The sequence below is a fragment of the Merops nubicus genome, unplaced genomic scaffold (assembly GCF_000691845.1).
Source record: "Merops nubicus isolate BGI_N331 unplaced genomic scaffold, ASM69184v1 scaffold17155, whole genome shotgun sequence".
NCBI lineage: Eukaryota > Metazoa > Chordata > Aves > Coraciiformes > Meropidae > Merops > Merops nubicus.
Genome location: NW_008611763.1, coordinates 13,045 through 13,846, shown reverse-complemented (window position 1 = coordinate 13,846; position 802 = coordinate 13,045). Strand labels below are relative to the sequence as shown.

Genomic DNA, 802 nt, shown 5'->3' with positions numbered 1-802 from the left:
TTCGTCCATGCTACCCCTGCCCTCCACCAGTGGCCTCCTCATCTTCCTCAGTGCTACGTGGCAAAAACAGGAACCTGTAAAGCTACAGCTAGCTTCTGTTGTAGCTGTGTTCCTTTTTGCACCTGCTTATGAAGTAGCCTACCAGAACATATTGCTGCATCGTAACTAATCTCTCATCCTTCTTTTCTTTACTAGATCCACACCGGTTTACAACACCAGATAATTTGGCCATGCCAGCCCAGCTGCGTGCCGCTGGATGAGAAACTCCTCCCAGAGCTACTTCAAGAGGCAGGATACGTTACTCACATGGTGGGGAAGTGGCATTTAGGGATGTACAGAAAAGAATGCCTTCCAACCCACAGAGGATTTGACACTTACTTTGGTAATCTTTAAATTTAACATGGGCAATAAATGCAGTGTTAAAAATTATGAAAAAAAATGCCCTTCTTCTCGCTGTGCTACATGCCCTTGATAGACAATGTTGATCTGAACTTTAGTTGGGAAGAACTGTTCCCTGAGATTGTTTATCCCTTTTGACTCTTTGAGGAGCTTGGGGCCATGGTCTCACAACTGAATTAAGCTAATATATATGCATCATAATATAGCAGCTTGTTACTTAAGTGTATATGTCTTCTTCCCTCCTCTTGCAGGAGCCTGGGAGCTTTTTGATGGCATAGATATAGATAGGCTGGTGCTCCTTGCGAAATCACACCCTGGGACCAAGCAGGCTTTTAATTCAGGAGCCTTGATACAGGCTGGCTCTGGGTATGGTCACTGGGTGCTGGCAAGGGTTAGGGCTGTG

The 802-nt window shown here is 45.4% G+C and overlaps 1 protein-coding gene across 1 annotated transcript in view; it reads left to right on the top strand.

Annotated features, from left to right (window-relative positions):
* ARSB (arylsulfatase B) overlaps positions 1 to 802 on the top strand; it is a gene marked incomplete at its 3' end in the record, with an annotated part of 5,786 nt that overhangs the window by 1,942 nt on the left and 3,042 nt on the right. The window contains exon 3 of the mRNA XM_008941320.1: positions 196 to 382. Coding sequence (XP_008939568.1) covers positions 196 to 382 — 187 coding nt within the window. The remainder of the gene's footprint in view (positions 1 to 195; positions 383 to 802) is intronic.